General features: G+C 33.5%; 1 protein-coding gene across 1 annotated transcript in view; it reads left to right on the forward strand.

Annotated features, from left to right (window-relative positions):
• Positions 1 to 25,270, forward strand: part of PCDH17 (protocadherin 17) — a 93,534-nt gene that overhangs the window by 31,036 nt on the left and 37,228 nt on the right. The window contains exons 2-3 of the mRNA XM_003790154.2: positions 4,742 to 4,800; positions 4,934 to 5,106. Coding sequence (XP_003790202.1) covers positions 4,742 to 4,800; positions 4,934 to 5,106 — 232 coding nt within the window. The remainder of the gene's footprint in view (positions 1 to 4,741; positions 4,801 to 4,933; positions 5,107 to 25,270) is intronic.

A 25,270-nucleotide genomic window follows, 5' to 3' on the forward strand; every position in this document is an offset into this window, starting at 1 on the left:
TGATCTGTGTGTTCATTCATTTGGCAATACTGCATGCTTGATAAGTATGGCTTCTATAGTAAATCTTTTAATAATATACTGCGATTTCCTTCAATTTGATTCTTCATTTTCAAATTGTTTTAGCTGGTATAGTTCATTTGTTTCTCTGTATACATTTAAGAACAATCTCATATACATGTATATTTACAGAAGATCTTGCTGGGAAATTGATAGAATTATGTTACATATGTAGATTACTTGGGGAACACTGACATCTTTACTATGTTGAAGCTTCTAATGCATAGACATGATATATCTCCCTTTTAAGCCTTTTCGATTTATTGCATTATATTAGTAAACATCCTACAGATGTATACATTTTTAAAAATAAGTATTTGCTAAGTATTTCATTGTTAGGAAATTTGTATAAATGTACTGCTTTTGAAATTTTGACTTTCTTCAGTTCGTTGTAGAATATAGAAATATAATGATTTTTTGTGATAACGTGAAATGCAGCAACCTTGCTTAATTCATGTATTAGTTCAAAGGAATTTAGTTTGACTGCTTGCTATTTTTTGTCTAACCAAGAATATTGTCTATAAATCCAATAATATTATCAGTGAACACTGTTTTCTTTCTTTCCAACTATTATACCCTGTATTTATTTTTCCTACCTTTTTAACTAGTTAGGGCTTTCAGTACCATGATGAACAGAAGTGGTGAGAGTGGACCTCTTTGCTGAAGGGGAAAGCTTTCTCTCTCTCACCATTAAGTACGATGCTAGTGCTACAGTTTTTTATAGATACCCGTTATAAAGTTGAGGGAATATTCTTCTATTCCAGGTTGCTGTAATTTGATATCATTAATAGATGTTGAATTGTAATTTTATTTTTAATATTTTATTAGAAAAAAAACATTCTTTTCACCACTTTTACTATCAATTTTCAGATGCAATTCTTAGGAGCAAGTAATTGATTATATCAAATTAATCTACTTCCCCAAATAAAGAGCTTTTCTTAATTCAGCCAATATGGATCAGTTTCACTAAGTGCTCCCCCTGCTACTTTTTGAAATTTTAATAGATTTAAGGGTACAAGTTAAATTCCCTTTTGTGTATATAGAGTTTAATGATGAAGTCTGGGCTTTTAACATACCCATCTCCTAAATGCCAGAATGTACATTCTGCTTTCTTTTGACCTTTTTGAGATACTTGGTTTTTTTGTTTTTTTAAATCATGATTTGTGTTTCAGAGTTCTAATAGGATGAGAAAGCTACAGAATATGGCATGTTTTAAGCATACTTTATTAGTAAATACTGCTGATAAAAATGTTCATTTTGATTATCATTTAAATATGTATTACAATTTTATGAGTACTAGTAGAGCAATAAAGGTAAATAATCAGGTATTTATACCCTATGGATTTTATTCACTTTAAGTGTTTGCTTATTCATTTTCCACACAAAGGAAAGAATATCTAAATTTTTATTATATTTAAGAAACAAAATAACAAAGAATGACAAAAATAGGAAGATACAGGTTTATGATAGTTCATGTCTGTTTTGTTGTGAGCAAATAATCACTAAAAAAAGAAAACTTTTGTTGCGTTTATTACTGACTTTTGGATAGATTAAATACACCATCATACTCTAAGTTTTTAAAATGTATCCTTGAAAGACTTCATATGACTACTCACCTATCCCACCTACATATGGTTTTTTAATGCTCAATAGTTTATTTTTTTTTTGAAGTAATAGTTAAAATTCACTGTGTTTAAATTGAGTTTGAGGAAAATACATTTTAGTTATTAGTTTTTTTTGAAAGATGATAAGGTTTTCAAGAACTGTAAATATTCATATTTACTCTGTTGAGACCTAAAAAGTTACAAGTGTCTAATCTCAAATTTTACTTTCTTCCAAGACTTAAAATTTAGGAAGTCTAGATATATAAAGGGTAACTCAGTGTTAGAGGACACTATTGTAAAATCTCTGAAAGCTCTTCTAACTTCTAAATTAAACGATGCTGTGATGCATATGGCTTTTTCCCCCCATTTTTCATTTTCCTATGTAAATACTGTTATTTCATATTCAGATTATTTTAAATGAGTTTTCAGACACCCTGGAGCCTAGATAATGAAAATGTTACTTTTTATATTAGAAATATGGTGTGTTTTTATAGTGAATTTGTTATATGTTTGTTAAAAGCCAAAAGACTATTTCATGATGGTAATTATAGACACTCAGATTCTCTCACATTCCTGTCTAATGGATGAGGGCAGGCATTATTTGTAAACTTCTGATACTGTTACTAATTAGGTTGCAAACTTTTAAATTTGTATGTTGTGAAATTCTATAATTAAAACTCCCTTTTTCCCCCTACATTTCTTTTCACCTGCCTCCACTGTATTTCCTCCTATTTCAGATTTCTTTTTCTTCTTTCACACCTTCTTTCTCTTGCTTTAATCTCTTTTTATTTTTCTTCTCATCCTTTCCCTTCCAAACTCTCTTCTTTTTTCCTTTCTTCTTGTCTTCCTATCTTCATCAAAACCATATTTAGTAGCAATACACTGTCCAGCATTCAACACACCCTCTGGTACTTCAGTACTTAACTACATGTGCAAGTGTGCACACACACATGTGTATATATAAAATCTTCATATAAAATGCATACATGTCTGTGTGTATATGTAAACTCTTTAACAGTTCTTCAGGCAATAAGAGAATGGTTTTGTTTCTTAATTGAAGTATATTATTTTATTGCAACTGCTTAGATCTTAATAATATCCCATTTTTTTCCATATTCTTTTTTTTTTTAATTTCAGGTTAATATGAAGGTACAAGCACCCAGATCACAATATCACAATATTCGAATTTGTTAGGTAGAGTCCCTCTTTTCGTTGTGCCCCACATCCAAAGATGTCAGACTGTCAGTACTAAGACAGGAGGAAAAGCTTCTTCAGTCTATCTTCTTGTGTTTAAATGAATGGGAATCCACATCATGTAAGACTCCTCCTAATTACAACCTTAAAATCACAAGTTAGATAAGTTACTTATAATTAGCGCTTATATTTTCTCACTAGAGTTTCAAGTTTCATATTACATTCCACTCTTTTCTTGATACTCAGGATTCTTCATTTCTGACTTGTTCTGAGACACTCATGCTTAGCTTTTAACTGACAGCAATAATGATTTGGATATATGTTTTGGCCAGCTCAAAGGGTGAACTAGAGTTCATTAAGTTAAAATACGAAGTTTCTAAGCAACTGTAGTTTTAACATTTTTCAAAATTCTTTTGCAAATAATTGGGCCAATGATATTGGTTGATGCTATTACTTTTACTGGAAGATCAAGTTATTCCTAACAATTGATAGTTTGTCGTTATGAAAACAAAAATTAAGATGCTCCACTGAATCTAGAAACTGGGAAACTGCTGTTATCTACTAGATAAAGATGGCTAGAAGTGAGCAATGAATCCACCTAATTCATCTTAATATTTGCATGTAGTTTGACAAATGCCATTTGCCAAAAAAAAAAATTATACATTAAGAAATTATGAGGGTTTTTCCTGCCCCAATCCTTAGCAATGACACTTAAACAACATTTACAGCTGTTACTATCTTAAGATGTCTTGTATTTTTCCTGATAATCATTTACAAAGCCAAATAGCTTAAATGATGATACAGGAAGAAAAAGAGCACTCTTACTTTAAATTTGCCTTATTTATAAAGCAAGCACATATTGCACTACATTAAGCCTTACCTTGGGCCCTCTGCTTCATGAATTGCATGCTCCCTGTGTCACTGATACTTGTATGCTGGATGATCTTGTACAACCCCTAGCTGCTTCAGAGTACAATGGTGTGATATGAAGTGATGCAGAAAACAGGAGAAGCTTTGTCATTGAGTCAGCTGCAAGAAGAAGCAATGTGTATGAATGTACAGTATAGGGAAATCTATGAAAGATCCAGTCTCTTTTTCCCAAAAGACTCTGTTCCATGATACAAGGAGAATTCAGTTCTCATTGGCAGACCTCCATGTTAGTTTGGAAGCAGTAAAAACAACCACAAAATCAAGCCTCGTTTCTCAATGTCTTTACTCTTAATGTTTTAAGTAACATTTTTTTTTCTTATTTGTGTTTTGCTTTGCTTATAATAACTAGAAAGTAAGACCAATTTCTGCTAGATTGTTTGACTATAATTTCCATAGTGGGGATGGAGCTGAGGATGAATTGTAGAGATGAGTTCGACCATATGTGATATGCTTGTATCAGTAACAGATAATATTTGAAGGAAAGGCTCTGGGTCTCCTTAATTGAGGAGCGGATGACTTTAAATGATACTACATCAGAAAGGGCATATAATCCCAGAAGATGATGTAATTATGTTTAAAAATGAGTATTATTAAATAATTTACACTTTTAATAAGGAGAAATTATGTCATTTTTCCACTCTTACCACAAATATTCAATCTTAATATCTATGTAATGAAACAACACAGACAGTGCTATCCATCGTGGTACTAAAAGAGAATGCCAGTGATGACAGGCTCATTGTTTACTTTAACAGGTAATTTGTGGACCGGAATCATTTAATTGTTCTGAGTACATAATTACATGTCAGCAATTTCCAATTTAATTAAAATGTACAAATCTGAAGATTAAGGGAATTTTTGAATTATTAATCATTTTTCCACTAGGAAATCTTGTTGCTCTGCAGGAGATTTGTCCAGTGTACAACTATACGTATTTTTTTCCTTCTCTTTCACAGACAGACAATTTTCCCGCAGAGCCCAATTACATGGGCAGCAGGCAGCAGTTTGTTCAAAGGTAAGGCCTATTAAATAACTTTCTCAGCTTCCCCATTTGCATTCATGTCAAAATTGCTTTGCAAGAGACTACACTTCAGATTCAAACTAGTAGAGACAACACTTTCTCTTCTTTTTCTTTATATGTATTTCAGTAGCTCCACGTTTAAGGACCCAGAAAGAGCCAGCCTGAGAGACAGTGGGCACGGGGACAGTGATCAGGCTGACAGTGACCAAGACACTAACAAAGGCTCCTGCTGTGACATGTCTGTTAGGGAGGCACTCAAGATGAAAACTACTTCAACTAAAAGCCAACCACTTGAACAAGGTGAGTGAAGTCTTCCAATGTTTACAAAGTGTAAACCTGAGCAATCATTATAAACCTATTAGTACTAGAATTGCAGTTTATCACGGTGGAATGGGTCATTGAAAAGATATCAGTGAAATAGCAAATCCCAAGAATGCCCCAGCAAAAAGTAACTATTAAATATCACAGTCACAACTAGAAAAAGAAAGCCATGGGTACTGGTCTTTAAACTTAAAATAAGAACTTGACCAAAGTCACTTGATTATTTTTAATTCGTGGACATTTCCTAGTTTTTCCTATTTTGAGTTTCATAACAAAGGAAATATGGCTTATTTTGCATATTAGCTAGATAAGGTCATTACATTGCATGATGCTAATTTGTCGTAGTAAATTAGTAAATTCAATACTTTTTAAGTGAAATGAAAAGTTGATTGGAATTTTATAGCTCTTAGCAGTGTTGGTTTATTTTAGTTTGGATTTTAGTTTCAAAATAGTTTACTGAGAGTCAAATAATACTATAAGGTATATATTAGTATTTCTGTAATGAATATAGTTATACTGAATTTATTTTAAGATTGACTTCAAAAAAAGCCTTGTTTTCTAAGTAATATGTACTAGATGGATGAATTTTTCTGAATCTTTTACCATAGCAACTTTATTTGTGGCAATGCAATATTGTTTTTAAAATTATTTTTGAACAGAAACAATTTTAATCCTTATACAATATTCACATTTCCTGAAAATTTGCATGCTGAAAATTTGCATTCCTGAAATTTGAAGTGACTTACATGGTCATGGTAGGTTGTGGCTCTGTGATATTATAACATATATAAATCTTTGAGACATTTTAAATAACAGGGTTGTTGGATCTTGATGTAAATACACTGCATGAGATAGAAACACCATGTGTATAATACATAAAGTGCTTGATAGATAACTCATTGGCTACTACTGATTAAGCTGTTTAGAGTAAGTAAAGAGTTTTCCATATCTTCATAAGAAACTTGTTAACAAAAACACCAACTAAAACAAATGAACAAATAGACAGGAACAACCTGCTAATAATATTATCTCTTTAATTTCTTTTTATCCACTGAGCAATGTATTTGGTGGGACTATATTTGATGTATTGTCTCCTAGAGAAGACAGGTGTGTTAGTGCTCATGTTTATTATATGAAAATGAAACTTAGACTGAAAATGTATTTTTTTTTCAATTCAGATATCAAACAGTAAAGTCTGAGGAAGATGGTTATCATTCTTAAAAGAATGACAAAGTTGACATATTTTGATTAATGCTACACATAAACAAATTGTTAGTTTAAGAGTGCCAACAACAACAAAAACAGAAATGTCAATACAAATATCTCCTATAAAGTAAATAGTTTGCACACATCCCTGTTAGTAAATATGGAAAAATTATAAGGACTCTAAGAAAGTCTTTTTAGGTAGTCTACAAATTATGTGAGAAAGACTGTCTTCCACTATTAAAAAATGATTTTTTACGTTAGCTAAAATAATATCCTATTGATTTGTCTTATTTATAGAAGAAATATCTATTAAACCCTTTGAATATATAAGTGGAAGTTAGATTCCTCAGGAATATAAAAAATAAACTTGACTTAAAGACTGTCTTCAAATAACCATTTGTGACTGATAGAGATGGGAGATCTCTCTCTCTCTCTCTCTGTGTTTCTGTCTGCCTCAGCCCATCTCATCTCCCATCTATCTCTGTTATCTGTCTCCCCATCCATCACCCTCCATCATATATGCCAACTCTTCATTTGTTGGTCCTTCTGCCAGTTTTTCAAGCATCTATGTATCTAGCTTATGTCTATCAGTCTACCTATATAAATTCAGGGGAAGGGACTAGAATTTATTGAGTTCTTATCACTGACTATAAACAGTGCCAACTTTATTCCAACATTAGTGTATTTAACCTGAAAACTCTAAAAAGGTTTTTTTAATCTTTCATACAAGAATACTGAACTCATTTAAAATTTATTAACCTATACAGCAGGTTGGAGAGTTAAGCCTATGTACACATGGCCAAAACTTTTGTCATTTATACACTCCTGTATGTGCAAGTGGGAGAACTTGTTTCCATAACTATTTTGATTCATTACTATTATGACATCAAATACATGTAGAAAAGTTCATGTGTGGAAACCAAGGAGAAGCTCAAAAAGGCTCACGTGCATTGACTGAGATCAGTCCTTAGTGATAGTGCTATTAACTCAGTTGTTGCAGTTAGACTTGACCTTGCTCACTGCTTACAAAAATGCTATCCTATTTCATTTTCATTTCATTTATAGCATAGGTAAGTACTGTTAATTTCATGTTTAATGATACTAAGTAATTTTTTAAATATTCCTCATTTGTCAGTACTGAAGGCAGTATTAGAAGTTAAAAGAAAAAAAAGCCTTCAAAGCTTGCCCTCTCACACAATGTTTTCTACTAGTCACGTAAGGAGCACTTCCCTCAGAAATTATTTTTAAATATTGAAGAAGTAAGCAGCTATTGTCTGAGTCAATATGTTCTGTTAAGTTATTTGAGAAGCATGGTAGGAGGCAGTGCCACAATCTGGTCAATACACGTATATAAGGAACAACTTTCTTTCCAAGTGACAGATTATAACAAGCATATCCAAATCGAATGTAGATTTGAAATATTAAACTCTAATTCTCATCCCTTTAAAAATACCCTAAAAAACAAAAGCAAATTTCTTCTTAGGGCAGAAACTAAGAGCTAAAGAAGAAGGATACCTGGTTATTAGTCTTTTTCTCTTACTAAAAATTTGTAGCAGTGCCTTACATAGAATTTAATTAAAAATCAGTAGCATACTATATTTTACATTTTTATATAACTTTATGCAGGTTTCTTTACTATTTAAATGATCTCATATTGGAAAGACATTTTATTTTTAAATTGCAATATGTCTTTAATTTAGAAACAAAAATCAATTCTAAACATAATCTTCACATCTTCAATCATACTTTATTGGCTGATAATGATGTTCCTTTGGAAATGATTTGGGACTTTTAAGATTGATTTTATTATCTCAAATGTTTTCCTCTTTTGTATAGTTAATTTGTTTTCAATTTGTTCTGTTCCTAATATTTGTGTGTTTGTGCTACAAACAGTTTAATCACCGCAAATAGCTCTGGTAATGTATTGCCCATTATTTTAGTAAAGGTAGTTGAAAGGATTCAGCATCTAATTGAAGGTATGATGTACTGTACTACATCATAAAGAAGATAAATTTAAAGATTTTATGTTAAATCCTCTAATAGACAAGGGTACTTTAGTTTCTTTCAGTAGGATGAAAAAAGTTCAAATAATAGAAACTTAGTTTCACAAATAGAAACTTAGTTTCTCTCCATTTGATTGTATTTTCTGTGCCTTGCTTCTCAGTTAGATTTTCTCTATACTCAATTACCATATATTACCAGGCAGGCAGATAGGTAGGTAGGTAGGTAGATAGATAGATAGGTAGATAGAACAAACCAAAAGTTTAGAAAGTTACATGATATAATAACAGCTTGCAGCTCAACAAAAGTGACGAAATATGTGAAAATCAAGTAAAGACATTTGTTATTATTTTGTAATAAGAAACCCTGATTTATGTTAAAAACTCATAAAAATATTTATGTAATTTCTGCAAAAACAACCACAAACAGTTTTATAAAGAATAAAACTCTTTGAAGAGTTTTTGAAACCAACTTACTTCTTATACCTCAGAAAATTATTCACGTATTATCTTTCTTATCAAAGAAATCCATCTTTGAATTTCTCACCTTTAGCCCTGTAAATTATTTCGATTGCCAGCAATAGCTTTTACTTCCTAAAAAGATGTAATATTTTTTTCTTAAAATTCAGCACTCTCCATGGATTCCCAAATAATAATAATGTGTGTGGCCTTCAGAAATTCTCACCAGCAATTTTCTGAAGCTCTGTATTGGTGACCAAATGATGGTTGTCTATTTTCTGAGGATAATCAGTCTTCTCATATCTTTATAATTGACCACATTTGTGAAGCCTAAAACTAGTGGAATAGAATTGTACATTTCTTCTATTCTGTTGACAGTCAGTGCCGGGGTGGCAGTGGAAACAGCACCATGTGTAACACCCCTGTTGGGTGACCAACTGTCAGTCCTTTCCCCTGTGACTGGATTTAAAAACTGTCCTGCTTCCCAGGAGTTGCTCCATTCAAATTCTTTCTCATTTTCATTTTATTCAATGGCCTGTTAATCTCTAATTTTCTAGTCATTTCTCTGACTCTCTTCCTACTATTCTAAAATCTGATTTTTTAAGTTGTATTCCAAGTAAAAAAAAATTCACAGTGGAATCCCTGATGAAAACATAATTTTGAAATCCATGGAAATTTAAGAATAATAAAAATATCAAATTATCTGGGTTTGCATTAGTGAATTCCAGTTATCAAATGAAATTGCATTTTTAAGGATTGTCTCCCTTCTTCCTAGAGAACATTCTGGAAGACAATAGAAAGTAATGCTAAAGGATTCTTGTTTGTTTGTTTGTTTCTTTATGTCAGTATTTGAATTTAGCTTGGTAGACTCATAATCAAAGCAAGCATAGGCTAGTTTAAGTGACTGCAGTTCTGTTATATAATTTCAGAATTTGGTGGAATTTCTGAATCCCACTCCCTCAATTCTCCCTCCCTAACTCACTGTGTAATGACTGCAATTTCACCAGATTTCTAATTATGTTTCAAAAGGAAATAGTGTAAGAGGCTTCCCATGACCTGTATTTTACTGTGAAGGAATTATTTAAGAAAACTACAGTAGGGAAATTGGAGAATAGAAGTTAAGGCTCTTGCCCTCTGGGGTGAGTGTGGAACCACATTCAGATTTGGAGAGGAGGTTACTGAGCCAAAGGATTAAGGTGCTGAACACAAACTTGACCTACTTTACAATTCTCCCTAGAACTGAGCCTGAATAGGAAGTAGCAGGATAGGACAGCACTTTTCTATTCTCGAGCTTCTGTTCTGTGTTCTCTTCTGTGCTTGCTGAGGTCCTGACACTTCCAATCAAAGCAGCCCCTTTCCCCAAATTTTCCCATAATAGGTAACAGCAAAAACACTTCCACAGAAGTAGGGACAGGAAGGTGATAACTGGGTCCATCTTCCCAACAGCCATCTGCCAATCACTGAGAGTAATTTTGAAAAGAAATACTTCTGTAAACTTTTCAATAGTTAATTTTGACTTAGGAAGGAAGCGTAAAATTACTGTTGTAATTGGGGGGAGGGAGACAGGAACTGTTGAATATTTAATGCCAGAAAAAATCATTTACAGATTTTTAAAGGCACTGTTGTTTTAGAATGTACATAGACGGCATTTAGTATTTGCAAAACTGTAGTATTTACCAAGAACTCATGTTATTTTCAAGGCCTGTAATTTTTTACTAGAATGCATTGATCTAACGGCACTTTATTGTCAATATTTCTGCCTTCCTGTGCTGTCTCTTATGACTTTTATAATTCCTTTGGCTTTACCTTTTTTACATAAATTATTTACCAAATTGTAAGCAGCTTCAGTTTATTTTTGCTTATCAAACTTCACAACTGTCCAATAGTTCACCTACCTTTAAACATTTCAATGACATCTCTTTTTCACAAGTGCAAACATCTGTTTCTGGATCCTAGCAGCTGGTATCATAAAAATAGACAGGGATTTTATCATCCTCCATTTCTTTTTTTCTTATTTTAAAGCCTCCTGACAAATGTTGCATGATTTACTATGGATTCAATGTCATTTTGAAACTCTCTTCCTTTAGTACACACGATAACTTCTGCTAAAGCATTTCACTTAGTGCCTGCAGGAAGTCTTCCCCAAAGCCCCAAAAGGGTCCCCTCTCCTGACTGAGAATTATTGTCTCTCTCAAATATCCCAACTCAACCAAGAGATTTTACTTTTTATAGTTTTTTATAATGGCAATATTATTTTACTTTTGGTAAGTAAAATCCTACATTAAAAGTATACCTTTCTGAAACTGAGATTCAGAATAGCTCTCAGCTAATCAGTTAATTAAGAGCTATAAGAAAATAGTTTAGGGCGGCACCCATAGCTCAGTGAGTAGGGCGCCAGCCACATACACTGAAGCTGGCAGGTTCAAACCCGGCCTGGGCCGGTAAAACAACAATGACAACTGCAACAATAACAAAAAATAGCTCAGCATTGTGGCAGGTGCCTGTAGTCCCAGCTACTTGGGAGGTTGAGGCAAAAGAATCACTTAAGCCCAAGAGTTTGAGGTTGCTGTGAACTGTGACAGCACAGGACTCTACCCAGGGTGACAGCTTTAGACTGTGTCTCAAAAATAAAAAGAAAAGAAAAGGAAGGAAAGAAAAGAAGAAAGAAGAAGAGCAAGAAAGAAAATAATTTAGTTAATATAGTAGTAGGTCTAAACTTACCCCAGAAATTTTTTATTACTTCACTTGGTAGCATGTTCCAATATTAAAGGTTATCTGGTCTTTTAAAAGCCATTATTACGAAACATAGAGGTAACAAAAATCTTAAATTAAAACTCCTTTATTTTATAGGTAAGAGAACAGATTCCATAGAGTCTTCATTTAGTGCCAGAAGAAACACTAGCCCCAGTTTTATAGTTTTCCAGCCCAGCACTCTTTGCATCTGCTGATGCACAAAACAGAGACCTTAAAATCTCCAAACAGGCACATCAGATCCAGGGCAGCATCATTATTTCCTGATCTGAAGGAAATCTGAAGCTGTAAGTAGCTATGTTTGAGACCTTGATTCTTGATTTTTAGCATACAATTAATAAAAATTTCAACAGGTCAACAAAATGGATCTATCATTGCTGATGTAGTCATTGGCACTACTTTGTTATCATCAAATACTAGGTCATATATGACCCAACCCACACATATATGTTATCATCAAATACGAGGTCAAACACTGGGTCTTTAATCTATGCACAATAGCTACACTTCTTATAACTATTTTTTTTGATACTTTTCATAATGTACTAAGGAATGGTACCTGCAGGAGAGATTTTCATTCATTTATTCATTCACTCATTCATTCTTTTTTTAAAACTAACTGTGCCAAAGGGTAAGAAGATAATCTAAGGCACAGACTGGGTCTTCAAAGAGTGCATATTGTAGGAAGAGAATCTAACATATAAACTATGAGGTCAGTGCAGTGGGAGACATGTCTGCAAGATCAATGGAGTTACGAGAATGAAAACCCAGGCCAGATTTAGGGGATCAAAGAAAATTTCTGGAGAAGGTAACATCTGAGCAGACCCTTCTGTTCACTTGGCAGAGTGAAGTTGGAGAAGGGAAGATGACAGGAAGCTCTTAGAATCACAGATGAAGTGGAGCAATGTATGTCAAGTTGCTGTTGGGTGCAGATAAGTAGCGATGTGTGAGACTAGGAATGGCAGATATGAGACTTGGGAGGTGGCGAGAAGCCCGGGGATGTGAGACCTGATAGAAAGCCATTGAGGGTGCTCAGGAGGTAACAGTGCAGACTTTCATTTTAAAGAGATGATTTTTCTGGCAATGCCTAGGAAGACAGGGAGACAATTAGGAAGCTTGGGAAATAGTCCAAGCCAAGACAAAATGTGGCCCAGAATAGTGAAGAGGTAACAGGAAAGAACAAAGTGAGAGAGTAATACCTTGTTTTGATATATGCCTAACTTTTAAAATTATAATGGACTTCTTAGTATCTTATTTGAAACTGATTTGAGGATAACGTATTTTAAAGTAAACAAACAAAAAATGATCAAATAACTGGATCATTTGAATTATCACTTGAATTATTTAATACGTTAATTTTTTATTGTTGTCCATTTTCTACAGATGACCCATGCTTTTATGTACCCTGGAATTGACTCAGTAATGTGGAAAATTTGAAACTCTTTTCAGACATGCTAGGAAGAAAAGAAAAAACAAAAAACAGATTTGGTTATACAGATACTCGAGAAAGCCTTCAAAAACAGTGAGGTAGTATAAAACTTGTTGTGGTATTGAACCCCAGGATTGTGACTTTGTAACTGAGTGGGCAATGGTCCAGTTTACTAAGATGGTAAAGACAGGGAATTCACTGAGGTGACAGAGTGTAGGCAATATAAAGAAGAGCTTAGATTTAGACATGGTTAATTAGAAAAGTCTCAGGCAGCCATATGAGGTGTCACATGGGGCAGCTGGTAATTACAGTTTGGCCGTTAGAGAGGTCAGGAGGCATAAATGTGGAAGTCATTGGCATAGAATCATACTTAGATCAAAGTAAGTTGATGAGAAGGAATACTGGGGAAAAAGAGAATAGGATCCAGGGAACAATCCTATAGAATACAACATTTAGAAAGCAGGAAGAGGAAGAGTTCAATAATAGTTCAGTTTACCAGGAAAAAATATTCAGTATATTCTGCAGGGATTCAAAAATCTGAAGACCACTAGTTGAGTTATATAACTGAAGCCTACAGCTTTTTGTATTTAATTTCCAGCCAACTGTAATTGATAGTTAATTTAAATTAATATATCAACCAGATAACAGTATTTTTGTTTAAAACAAAATGATACCGAGCGGGTTCTATTTTACGGGTCACCAATTAGTTGTGAGGGTAGTTTCAAATATGTGACTGACACTTATGTCAGTCTGAAAAGCTGACTTCTCAAACTCTATGAAGAAGAAATGTTGACTTGGAACAATGTGTTTTGAAATTCCAAATTTTTGTTTAGTGTCTAATATGCATGTGAGACTATCTTAGATGGAGCATTGAGTATTTGTTCATTAAATATTTACTGGGTTTCTGGTATGGACCAGGCACTGTTCTATGCATTGAGGATTAAGTAGTAAGTAAAACAAATATTCCTGCTGCAATTGTCAGTAAGGGAGGGAAGGAGATGGGGAACTGTATTGTCTCAGTAGGCAAAGATAGGCAAGAAGGAAAAATGTTGCGTCCTTAGCGAAAGCTAAGAAAATGGGGCTCAAGAACCACGCCTTCAGTCAGACAATTGGCAGGTCCCTCTGCATCTCCATGAGAGAAGTCATGATGAAAAAAGAAAAGAGATTTCAGGCAGTGCCTGTGGCTCAAAGGAGTAGGGCGCTGGCCCCATATGCCAGAGGTGGAGGGTTCAAACCCAGCCCCAGCCAAAAACTACAAAAAAAAAAAAAAAGAAGAAGAAGAAAAGAAAAGAGATTACAAAAAGATATAATGTGGCACAAAAAGACAAATTCTGCCTGGGCTCACTCTTACCTAGAAGCTAAAAAAGTTGTTCTCATATAAGTGGAGAGTAGAACAGTGTTACTCAAAGGATACAGAGAGAGGAAAATATGTTTTAGAAAGGAGAATAAGTTTATCCAATCTTCTCTACAGCATGGTGACATATTGTTTTCTTGAAAAAGTGCAAAGACAGTGGAATTTAAGTGTTTTCCATAAAAAGTAACAACTATGTGAGGTCGTACTTTTTTTTTTTTTTTTTTTTTTTGAGACAGGGTCTCACTCAGTTGCCCTGGGTAGAGTAGTGTGGTATCAGCTAGCTCACAACAACCTCTAACTGCTGGTTAAAGTGATCCTCCTGAATAACTGGGGCTATAGGCTTCTGCCATATCAGCCTATGAATTTTTCTGTTTTTAGTAGAGACATGGTCTCACTCTTGCTCAGGATGGTCTAGAACTCCTCAAGCTATCCTCCTGCCTTAGACTCCCAGAACACTAGGATTATAGGGATGAGCCACTGTGGTAATATAATTTTTAATTAGCAAAATCTAACTGTTTCACAGTGCAAATTATACTTCAAAACATCATGCTGTGCATGATAAATATATTTTTTAAAAACATATATACATGGAAGTACAGTCAGGAATTGAAGACAGAAAGATCCTTGCTGCTTCAAGATTGGCAAGTAATTCAGAAGAGAAAGAAGAGAATGGCAGGTGGGTAGCGAGGGAAGATGGGGTTATGGATGGAAATGCTTTGATTATTCAGGAACGTGAATACTAATGTCCTGGGCAAATGACCAAAAGGATGGGATTAGAGAGAGGATATTCGTTGGAGCATAATAGGGATACCAGCTCTAAAGTGAAGACAAACTCTCTGTACAGGAAGGGAATGAGAAATAAACCTAGAAAAGACAAACAAAAGTCGAGGAAAAGGAAAATAATTACTAGAAGCTGATCATAGCTGGCTCCAATCTTCTCCATAAAGTGCAGGGCGAAGTTCAGTAATCTCTTATTTCATGTAAGCATTTATGTTATATAAATGACACTCATATTTGAAGAGGCAGAGGAGCTTAGGAAATTACGAGAGGTACATATCTGTCAAAAACAGCAGTGGCCCTTTTTTTCTACTTATAATTAGTAAAAAGCAAGACATAGGAACATATATCAAACAAGATGTAACACACTAAAATTATTTCCTTCTTTACTTTCCAATCTCCTAGCTCTCATGAATTTTTTGAAAGGTGATGTGATGATAAATAGGCCTATATTTCTTAGAACCAGATGCTTTTCAGGATCAGGAATTTTTCAGATCTTAGGACTGTGATAGTGTACGTATGCATATAGTATGTAGCATCCCTGCTGGGATCTGGCAGGTCCTATAATCAAATGCATTAACATTTTGTAGTGAAAAATCTGAACATTCAAACTAAATAATATTAACAAACAGTATAAATAGCCTGTGTCAGTTCAAGTCAGTTTTATCACCAAACGAGTAATAAAATAACTTCCAGATAGGATTTTGTTTAGTTTTAAAATTATGGATAAGAACTATGTAGACTTGAACTTAATTTGCATATTAGGGCTTTTCTTAGACTCTTGACAATAAGTTATGCTGATGATGATTCAAGTAGTAGTATAATTAGAAAAATATTATCTACCACTAAGAGAAATTAACACAGTAGCCTATGAAATCATAATAGAATTGTGCAGTTGAGGTTGTATTTCATATTTAATACTGAAAAAATAGTTTATTACCCCATAATAGTTTTAATCTGATACATATTTACCTCTGGAAGCTAAAAAGTAGGCTAGGCACATTCAAATGTTTAATTGCAGTATGGTATAATTTTAGATAGCCCTCACATGATTTGCAGACCAATAACTAATGCATCCCCCACTCTAATACCAAGTTTATTTTTGAAACAAAATATATATTTCATAGAAATTGATTTGTCTGCCCTGGTTTTATTTTCTTTGAGGTTTTGAAAATTCACATTGGAAAATGAAATTGTTTCATTTTGTTTTTGTCCTGAGTCATTTCCTTACTAATTTGAATTATTGTATTCACTATATAATATTCTTTGTAGAGACATCTGACCTTTTATTCCTACAAGCTAACAACAAATAATTTAAGGACAGATGTCAAGAAAACCTGAGAAAATGTTAATGAATACAGAATAACTTTGTGATGTACACATGCTCTATTCTGTCAGAAACAATAACCAATAGGTTGTATCTTAAGTAAATATAAACCTCAGAACGTTGATTTCACTCATGGGATTATGTTGTGACTCTTGTTCAGGGGCAAATCTCATTACCATTAATTAGACATGGATAAATTAATTCAGTAAATATTACTTCAACACTCATACATTTGACACTCTTGTCTTTACCTTCAAGGTGTTTAGACTGTGAGAATATTAATTCACTGTCCTAGCTGTAATTTCATTAGGTAAATACAAGACATATGTATAAATAAAATTAATTCTGCTAGAGAAATTAATAGGGAATAACCTCACAAAATACAGTAGAACCTCTGTAAGTTGACCACCCAAGGAACTGTAACAAACTTGTCAACATATAGAGGTGATCAACATAAGGCACTAGGCCTAGGATACTGATAATATGTGGTGCATGTCTGGTCTATGAAAATTAGGTCAACTTAAGGAGGTAGTCAATGTAGGGAGGTGGTCAAGTATGGAGGTTCTACCATAGCTGAAAGTTTAATAGGGTCTTAAAAGTGGACTAGGACTGTAGACAAAAAGTAAATTGAATCCTAGGTAAAGGGCTCAACGACAACTTGGACTGTACCTAACAAAAGCAAACAATGTAATCTAATCATTTGTATATTAAAGAGAAAGAGTTTTTAAAAAAGTAAATTAAGTGTATAAATGCAGGATAATAGCATGATCAAAGAAAGATGTGTCATGTTACAGCATAAGCTAGGAGTGGCAACTAAGTAGAAATATTTGTATAAGAATACAGAATGTAGAGTTATAATGGAAATAAATTGAACTAATAGGAATGGTTAGGGTCAGATTAGGAAGGACTTTGTATACCATACTAAAGAGTTTAAATCTGATTTTACAGGCAGTTAAAAACTTTGAGTGTGGTTATCTAATCTGATTTTTTGTTTTAGAATGATCGATTAATGATAGATGAGAGGAGAACTGGAAATGCAAAAAGCTCAAGGACCAAACTGATTATTCATCAAGTTTCAAAAGGGCATGATGTGTTTAATACTTCATAATTTTTGTGTATCTAAATCTCATGTAATTTAATTGGTGTACCCAAGAACTTTTGGGTTGAAATTGTTTGCAGCAATAAACATAGCTCAGACGAAAGATTATACAATATAAAATATCATCTGTTTCTGTTTATGAAGTTAATCACAGTTGATTTTCCCTTTCATATTTTTACAACAGAGCTAAAACCCTTACCTTAAATATAATTACTAACAAAACCCTTAAAAGAGTATAAATATATAACAAACTGTGTGAAATTATTGAGTAAAATAACAAAGACCATCTAGTAGTAGCAGGTAACTGAAAGAAAAAATATCACTGAACAACTATGTGTCGAACACTATATATATATATATTTTTTTTTGGGGGGGGGCAGTTTTTGGCTGGGGCTGGATTTGAACCCGCCACCTCTGGCATATGGGGCTGGTGCCCTACTCCTTTGAGTCACAGGTGCTGCCCTATACCAAGTACTTTAAAATAATTGTGAACACAATCTGATGCTATGGCTTTTATCATGTATAATAGATAAAAATCCTGGTCATTAAAGAACTAACTTGCCCACACTGATTCCTTTAGCAGTACAGCATTGTCTGTCTTATGTCATGCCTGTAATCTTTCCATTCTTTTTTCTCTTTGCTCATTTACCATCTTTAATAATAATGTGCAAGGGAGAGTTTGCAGGACAAGTACACTAGTATTTCTAAATTAGGACTTTTGAATGTAGAGTTAAATTTGATTCTGTATCCTTAAATGTATAGATTTATGAAAGGTCACTAACCACCACTCACTGATAGTTATTTGTTTAACTGTGATTTTTAAGTGTTATTTTGTCTTGCTTTGTTTAACATCTGTTTAACTCATATCATGGAGTTATTTTTTCTTTTGTTCTGGTGCTTATGTAGACAACTTGCCTTTACCCAGAATATTTCTGTTTTATTGCTACAGATCCTGCAGTTAACTCTGGCCAATCTTATTGAAAATGGACAGAATGTGCAAAAGTTCCATTTGGAAAAAGTACCATTACCACCATTTGGAAAATAACTTAATTTCTGTATACTCCAAAAGCTCATCTTCATATACATATATAAGGCTTGGCATATTAATATAAAACCACTGGGGAAAACAAGATATGATATGAAAATTTTCATTTTTAATTGCTGTATTTATTATATTTTAGCACTAGTATTATATGTAGAACTACCACAAACTATTCAGAGATCTCTATGTTATCAAACTAAATTTAATTATACTTTATTGAGAATCTATAATGTGAAAGATCGCTTAGTCCATCTGTATTCTAAAGATGTTTCACAGTTCTCAAGGTACTTGTTCCAAATTTTGCAGAACTAAAATGAACAACTATGAAAACAAAACAAAACAAAAAAAAACTTAGTCAAGTTCCATTTACCTTATTTTTTTTTCTCCTTCCCAAACTTGCCAGCACTTCAATTTCACTTCCATCTCAAGCTCTCTTAGAGAGCTTCCTTAAAGAGGAAGTATTTTTTTTTTATTAAATGATAGCTGTATACATTAATGAAAACATGGGGTACAGTGTAGTGTTTTCATATACAATTTGAAATATTTTCATCAAACTGGTTAACATAGACTTTGTGTCATTTACTTAGTTATTGTGTTAAAACATTTATACTCTAGTTCTAGAAAAGTTCATTTTACCCTTGTTAGACAGACCCTATAGGTGATCTTTCCAGTCACCCTCCCACCACCCATCTTCCCTTCTCCCCTCCCCTCCAAAGAGGAAGTATTATAGAATTCCTTTTTATAGTCCTCACATTTCCTTAGTCACTCCCTCAGAAACAAAGGAACTTCTCTTCTGTCCATTCTGTTTCTCATGGTAACATCTGTCATTAAATCCTGTTGTTACCACCCCCATCAGATTTGAACTGTCTTAAACTGACTCACCTCCAGAGGATTTCCCCACCTGGCTACCTCTCTTTCTCACCCTCTCAGCTCACCTGTTTCCTTTGTGGCCTCTATTTAATCACCAACAATTTCCACAAAGATGATCTCCTTGAGATGTAACTTAGATCATTTTACTCCTCCAAGTAAAACATATAATAACCTCTGCTATGTGTCAAGCACTGCACCAAGTACTTTTAAATAATTGGGAATGCAACTGATGATGTGGCTGTTATCAAGTCGACTGAATGAGACCATCTGATCTGAAAAAATATGAACTTTTAATTTTGGCCTACACATTCTTTGTGTCAAACCTGCTAGCTCACTCTACACCAGAAACATAGTGCTGGAGGTCTTTTAGTTTCTTTTCTTTAAAAAAGAGGCTTCTAGTGCTGAGTCATTTTTTGCACCAGTCTGTCTCCTGCAGTAGTCGGCATACTCCGTGTGGGAAAGAGATACAGATTATTTCCCTCACTTTCCATTAGATTTCCAATGTTAGGTTTAAAAGGAAAAAAAAAAAAAAGGATGTATCAAGGATTAAAAAAGTGGGTCAAGACATTTGAAGACATTAGCTAAATGTTAAAGGAGCTGGTAAGTGACATAATCCTTCAAGCTTAAGGCAGTTCTATTGTTTGCCAATATCAAATATAATATTTATAGACTTCTCAAAGAACTAAATTATGTACAATTTATTAAACAGAACTAAATTATATATAATTCTGTACTTAAATTTTCTCACTTAACATACACAGTTTTCAACAGTTTCATAAGACAGCCACTGCCTTGCCCATTTTGACTAGAAGAAATAACCAGTCGAAGGTAACTGAGATTTTGTGCGCCTGAATCAAATTTTTAGCATAAGGTACCTAATTCTAATTTTGTGAGTCTTTTCATTATTTCACAGTAATAATAACCCACGTAGGAAAAAATGAATTTCTAACCAGTGAAAGTGGTAATTAAGATAGGAACGACACTTGGGTATAATTATACTTGGAGATTAAGGGCCTAAACATCTTAGTAGGAGTCAGAAAAGGGCTGTCATATTTTTCAGTATTAAGGATGTCGGGCAGCTGAATAGTACTGGATGGCAGATGCCGTGTTCATAGAAAGCAAATGATGCAGTAGACATGGGTGAAAAAGAAATGGAACAATGGAAAAGGTGAGCACCAGCCGTTTTGAAACTTGTGATTAGTTTACTTGAAATATGTGACTGTGGCTGCTCAGAATATAATGTGATATCAAAGAAAGATGGGGAAGTTTGGGTTAGCATTTGGTTGTTTATAACTATATTGGACTATCAAGTGTATACAAAAATTGGTAAGTGATAAGCACATCGAGAGGTAGAGTTAATCAAACTGACACTGCGAAACACAAGAGGCAAATCACCAAAATAAAATCTTACCCCGTGAGGAAATACAGTAAGGGCCTTAGATGACGCTGCTCAAGAATCTACGACACTCTGAGGGCGGTGGCCTCTCACATTGCTGATCCAGAAGGCACATTTTCTTTTCTTTTCTTTTTTTTATTATTTCCTTGCTTATTTTCTATTTTTATTTCGTTGTTGTTGTCGTTGTTGCTGTTGCTGAGACAGAGTCCCACCCTATGCCCCGAACAGAGTGCAGTGGCGTCCTAGCTCACTACGACCTCAGACTCGGGCTGTGAGCATCCTGCTCCCTGCCTCAGGGAGCTGCTGGGATTACCGACACTCCCTGTGCGCCTGGCTGGGTTTTTCATTTTTTTACTAGTCAGGGGTCTCACTCTCGCACAGGCAAACCTGGAGCTCCTGAGCTCAAGCAATTCTCCCTCCTCACCCTCCTCACCCTGCCACAGTGCTAGGATTACAGGTGTGAGCCACCGCGCCCAGCCAGAAGACACATTTTCAATGTACTAGTCAGATTTAAATACCTAGATAGTAGAGTTCATTTCTTTGTGACATACACATACAGTTAGCCATGCATGTGTACTGATTTAAAAAAAAAATCAGTTTAGGTAAGTTCATCTAGAGCAATCAAGATGAGATGAAAATAATGGTAGAAATAAAAGATTTGCTAAAGGGAATACTAAGACATTTCTAAGAAAAGGAATACCAGGAAAGTACTCATTTATTGAATAGTTTCTAAAGAGGTATGAAGTGTACATCTTTAGGGTTTATGGTGTAGGATCCCCTTGAGTAAAACTTTAAAGAGAACATGTATTTCAACCAATAAAGGCTAAAACAACCCTCCATAAGCTAGAGGTTTCAGATTTCTTCCTTGTATTTTTTCTGAGGAAAACAGCACTATGTTTTGTTCGCTCTTTCCTGCAGTAATATATTGAGACTTTTTAAAAACCGGGCTATGTAGAACCCCAGAGGTTGTTAATTTCCTCCCAGATTTGTTCTTTTGAGATGTCACTCTGACTTTTCTTTTATTTTAAATACTAAATATATTTTCTGCTTTAAAACCACATGCATATATGTAAAATGCATGGATTAATGTCTACACATATATTTAGCTCGAAAGCTGTAAAGTTTTTAAAAGATTTTTAAATTACATTAGAGTATCACCATTCTTCAAATGTACTACAATTGTGTCTGGAAACTATGCCAGGTTGCTAGGGGTTTGTGGTTGAAGTTCAAAAATGAATAAACTCATGATGATTAAAAGTTTAGAAAAAGAAAAAAAAAGATAGTAAAATACTATTACATAGATTTAGGGGCACACAAGTATTCAGGACCCATTATTTATTAGCCTAATTATTTCCATGTTCACATGACAATATTTCATTAATCGTCATTTTAAAATATTGAATGTTTAAAGGAATGGGAAAATAAAACTTTTTAAAAGCTATAGGGCAAGTTATTAGTTTTATGTCGTGAGCATTATGCTTTTATGAATAGAGGATAAATATTTTGCTTAATTGGTTTTTAGAACGATGATGTGAATACAAATATGTACATTCATTTCCCTGTATGTGTTACTTACATATCATCAGTTCATTTGAACACTCTAATACATTTGTTAGTACCATGCAATGTTTGAGTGATACGCTAGCAGTTTCTTCAGATGTAACCAATTTTTCTCTGATATTAGCTCAATGTCAAACTACTCAAATCCACTTCTGTAAAATATCATAGTCACTAATTCTATCATGGGGAGGATCTCTCTGCATTATGAGCTATTTTAAAAATAAGTCAGATTTGTATTTGCTTTGATTCAACATCTTACTAAAATTCAAGTTGAGTCAATAGTGTGTTACCATATAAATCCCTAGTGTCAATAGTGTGTTGAGATATAAATCCTTATTAAAATATTCAGAGATGAAGAGATATGATGGTAGTAATTAGTATGTTATCTATAATTTGCTTCTAATTTATTTGAGGAAAATGAAAAGTAATTTGATCCCTTAGTACTATAAGCATCTCTTTATAACTATGTTTATGCTCTTAATATACATATCTATTAAAATATTCTACCAGGTAAAAATCTAGTAATAATTATGCTCATGTATAAGGAATCACCGTGTCTTCAAAGCAGTCTATATTCTTTTCTATCTTCTCAAATAAGGTTTATATTAAGTGAGTATTTGTGCCAGCCACTGTCACATATAAGGCACTACGAGATGAAATTGTGCACAAAACAAATCCAATTTCCGATGTCTTACAGCTTACTTTTCCCCAGTTGATGTTTACATTATTCAAAGCTTTTGGAGCAATATCTGGTTGAATGTTGTGCTAGTGACATGCCAGGATAAAAACAAACACTTTCATTACCATGTGACCATTAATGAATGCTTAAGAGTCTGCTATAAAAATGAGGTGGGGTGAAAATTTATCTTATCTGTTGGTGTGTGTTGTAAGAATTTTTATTCCTTTCATATAGACTAAAAAATTAAGGGGTGAAATCCTGAAAGAGTTTCTTGAATATAACAAGAACATAAAGTAATAACTAAGGAACTCTGAATAAAATATGAACTTAGTAATAATGAATCAGTATTTATTTATTACTTGTGAAAAACTGTATGTATATGAGGTAGCTAGGACTTTCTATAGTAGCTTCTCAATTTTTCTGTGCATCTAAAACTATTCTAAAATTAAAAGTTTATTTTTAAAAATTACTAACTGTAGCAGAAAAACATTCAGGCCAAATTATCAGGACATTGGCTGTTACACTGAGAATCTGGGTATTTTCAAAGATCATTAAGAAACCATTGAAAATATACAGGAAGGAGCATAACGCAATGAATGCAATCACTTAAGAAAACATTTTTAGTGAATCTACAAGCCATTTGTAGAACAGAAAATGTGATATTAAAGAGGTCAGTCCGGATCTAATTCCTATATGAAGTAATAAAGACCAGAATTTATGTGGTGATTAGTAGACATATAAAGATTTGAGATAGTGAGCAAATAAATAATATTTGGCAATTAGACAAACTCTATCAGAGAAAGTCAGGCTAATTTGCAAAAGAGATTTATAATATATTAAACAACATTTGGCATGGAAAAAATAATATAAGGTTTAGACTTAAAAATGGTAGTTGCAGATGATATAAAAGTAGATAAGGTAAAGGAAGACATTGCTCTTTTCATGGCAAAATAAAAGTGCAATCATTTTCTCAAGAAGGTTCTCAATAATGAAGACAGAATGCTTAAAATATTTGAGCCAAGACTGTCACCGCAGTCTGTTTCACAAATTGTTCTGTTATGGACAGTTTTGTTTTTATTTGAACTTTTCCTCATAAGCATGTAGTAAGCCATGTCCTCTTAATGCATAAACTAAGGGTTAGGAGTGAAAGAGAAAATTTTCCAGCTGCCAGACTTTCAGTTAATTAGTAATCTCTAATATGTATTCAGAATAGTAAATAATGGCTATAATAGAAGTCTAAAAATGGTATGTTGTTACAATTCCAAATTCACTTGATAAAATGAAATTTTAGGTAGTTAACTATTTTATTTTCATTTACATTTTAAGTATTCATTATTAAAAACAACTTTATGTTCTCTATTTCACAAGTGGAAAATACTTCTCAAACTTTAAAAGAATGGCAAATTATTGGAATTATTGAATTTGAAAGTGCCCCACAAAACACCATTACAGACTGAAGAGTGAGCCAGTTAAAACCTGTTCCCAGATGTGTGAAACAATACCTGTGATGTCATTGGAAGCTCCAGAATTTTTAGTAGGTGGTTTGATGTGTTCAAATTAGAATTAGCTATTAGATTGAAAACAATGTCAACCAGATTTGAATTTACATTCTACAAACTTGAATGACTCCTTACGATCATTCTTATGAAAGAAGCCAACTTCTTATTTAAAAAAATCTAAAATTGTGTTTTCAAAAGAGTAGGTAGGAAGGAATTCTCCTTTTTAAAAGGAGGGCTTAGCATTCACCATTGAGCTGTACAATGCCTTTCATTTGGATTGATTAAAGTATAATTAATAATATTATGATGAAAATAGATAAAACATATGTGTATCAGACCCCCACTTTGACCATGAATACTTGAAAAGAATAACAAAATTTTTGTCCCTACAAAAGGATGACTATCTAAAACTCTTCTATGCTAAGGTGTCCTCTCATTTCATATTGTCACTGTTGTCCAAGGCTGAAGCTGTGGAATAAGGTCCCTCAGCAGAGCTCAATTGTCATGCATGACAGATTATGCCCCACCGCTGTCAAGTGCAAACATTTTCAGGATGGTTGGAATCGTGTGAGAGCAGTTAGTCAAGATAAACTGTGTGGAAAGAGACTGTTAATATATGTCACTCAATTGCAGTGAAGTACAAACATCTTTGAAAAGTTTTCCTCCTATGAAAAAGCTTAATCCAATCACTTCTT

Source organism: Otolemur garnettii, unplaced genomic scaffold, assembly GCF_000181295.1.
Source record: "Otolemur garnettii isolate 467f Iridium unplaced genomic scaffold, OtoGar3 scaffold00040, whole genome shotgun sequence".
In the NCBI taxonomy this organism is placed as follows: Eukaryota; Metazoa; Chordata; class Mammalia; order Primates; family Galagidae; genus Otolemur; species Otolemur garnettii.